The 2,337-nt window shown below is 47.4% G+C and overlaps 1 protein-coding gene across 1 annotated transcript; it reads left to right on the plus strand.

Annotated features, from left to right (window-relative positions):
• The first annotated feature begins 204 nt into the window (after positions 1 to 204).
• LOC116182833 lies at positions 205 to 834 on the plus strand. The gene is made up of 2 exons (XM_031503388.1): positions 205 to 324; positions 370 to 834. The coding sequence occupies exons 1-2, from the start codon at positions 271 to 273 to the stop codon at positions 703 to 705; spliced, it is 390 nt and encodes a 129-aa protein (XP_031359248.1). The 5' UTR covers positions 205 to 270; the 3' UTR covers positions 706 to 834.
• The last annotated feature ends 1,503 nt before the right edge of the window (positions 835 to 2,337 follow it).

Below are 2,337 nucleotides of genomic sequence, written 5' to 3' on the forward strand. Positions count from 1 at the left end.
AAATGGAAATCGAGCATTTGTACACCATGAAGCCGTCATGGAAACGGATCCCTGCCCAAAGGCATATTTGAGAGCGATGTGTGTTTTGGACCCGATCGCCGTGAGCTAGTAATTACCTGTAATTGCGTCCTAATTAATACATTATTAACCATTAGACATTGATGTGTTTTTTTAAGCAATTCCCACGCCAATTAGTCACGCGAACCGGTACATAAACATCGCATCAAAAATTCTCCTCCGTTAGTGTTCCATAATTTTGGACAGCACAGAATGAAGCAAATCTTGATCGCGTGCCTCCTGCTTTCGACGGCAACGTCGCAAAAGGTAAGAATTTCGCGCCAATTTCTCTCCAAGCCAGTTGTCTTGTAGTTGCCGGATGGATTTCTCCAAATGTGGCGCGGTCTCGCCGGTAGGTTCCAGCCGGGGTGCGCGGAACAGAATGGCGTCGAGTTGGAGGAGACGAGGAAAATAATCGAACGACTCGAAGCGCCTGACGAGGGTCCCATCCACTGCTACATCACGTGCGTGCTCGACAATTTGAATTTTTTGACGCCAGAGGGAGATTTTGATACGTCAGTGGTTGTGGATCGGGTTCACTTCTTCTCGAGCGAAGTTGTCGACGGTTGCGTCTACGACGATGAAGATCGCTGCCGAAGGGTGTACATGTCAACTATGTGCGCCCTGTACGCGATCGCCGAAGAGTAATCACCTTCTTGTTTAAACAGTAGTAATACACAACCTCATTATCTCCATGGTTGTGCATGCACATAATTAAATGCCAGCACGCTTCCAATGTTAATCCAAAAGAAGTAAAATAAACAGCCTACAAATAATGAAAAGTATTGTAAACAAAGGAAATATGGAAAATATGCTTGTTTAGATTAAGTTTAGCAAAACCCCATTCACGTTAAGACGTTTAGATGAATAATTTCGGTAATTTTAATTTGATCCCTCAGACGAAGGCAGACAGACCGACACAGACATACGCTCGACATTCGTAGACGCAAATTTTTTTGTCATTTGATGGAAGTTTGTACCAAATAAATCGGGCTTTCTATTTACCTATGTGCTTTGATGGGGAAATTGGGAAAGGCGGGGGCGCTAAACACACACGTTCTACCCTCCACGGTACTCATCGAAAGAATTGGTGTCTACAAACTACACCTGTCTTCTACGACTCATTTTTGAGATCAGCGACTGGATCGATGAGATTTTAATGTCTAATGGGTCAGAGATGGGAACAAATCGCCACGATACCTTAAGGACGCACCCAGACTTCCAAATGAGATTTGATAGACTTATGAAACTGATCCGGAACACACGAACCGAACTGGGTAGGGAACGTTCCAAAAAATGATGCAATTTTAAAAAGACGAGGATTCCCCAGCTCTGGGACGACATTCAAGAAGCACAAGATGATATTATGGTAAGGCAGCGAAGTACCCGATATTTTGGAGGCCCAACAAGGAACTACAAAATACCTGTGTGTAAATGGACAAATAGAAACCTCCAGGTTAATGGCCAAACCTAAAGTGGCCCGAAGAAGTTTTTCGGATAGAGCTAGAGCTTGGTCGAGCGCTCTAATTGTCTAAAAATGCTCGCGAGCATCGAGCTGTTTTGCAAAGCCGCTTGCGAATTCCGTGGAACCCTAAAAGCGTTAGCGGACGGGGAAAGAGCTCGCGAACAAAAAAAGAGCTTGCAAGCGGAAAAAACGCTCATGGAGGGAAAAACCGCTCGCGGGCAGAAAAAAGCGCTCGAGCGCCGAGCACTTTAAGTAAACGCTTGAGTATCGAGCACCAAGCGGCCGCTCCGAAAAGAGCTCGCGAGCTAAAAAAGAGCTAGCAAGCGGAAAAAACGCTCATGAGTGGAAAAACCGCTCGCGAGCAGAAAAAAGCGCTCGAGCGCCGTGCACTTTAAGTAAACGCTCGAGTATCGAGCACCATGCGGCCGCTCCGAAAAGAACGAGCGAGCGAAAAAAGAGCTAGCAAGCGGAAAAAACGCGCATGAGCGGAAAAACCGCACGCGGGCAGAGAAAAGCGCTCGAGCGCCGGGCACTTTAAGTAAACGCTCGAGTATTGAGCACCAAGCGGCCGCTCCGAAAAGAGCTCGCGAGCGAAAAAAGAGCTAGCAAGCGGAAAAAACGCTCATGAGCGGAAAATCCGCTCGCGGGCAGAAAAAAGCGCTCGGGCGCCGAGCACTTTAAGTAAACGCTCGAGTATCGAGCACCAAGCGGCCCCTCCGAAAAGAGCTCGCGAGCGAAAAAAGAGCTTGCAAGCGGAAAAAACGCTCATGAGCGGAAAAACCGCACACGTGCAGAGAAAAGCGCTCGAGCGCCGA

Source organism: Photinus pyralis, unplaced genomic scaffold (genome assembly GCF_008802855.1).
Source record: "Photinus pyralis isolate 1611_PpyrPB1 unplaced genomic scaffold, Ppyr1.3 Ppyr1.4_unclustered_Scaffold778, whole genome shotgun sequence".
In the NCBI taxonomy this organism is placed as follows: Eukaryota; Metazoa; Arthropoda; class Insecta; order Coleoptera; family Lampyridae; genus Photinus; species Photinus pyralis.

Coding starts and splice junctions, on each gene's coding strand:
- LOC116182833 (XM_031503388.1), top strand. CDS start 271: ATGAAGCAAATCTTGATCGCGTGCCTCCTGCTTTCGACGGCAACGTCG. Junction 325..369: donor CGACGGCAACGTCGCAAAAG/GTAAGAATTTCG, acceptor GTTGTCTTGTAG/TTGCCGGATGGATTTCTCCA.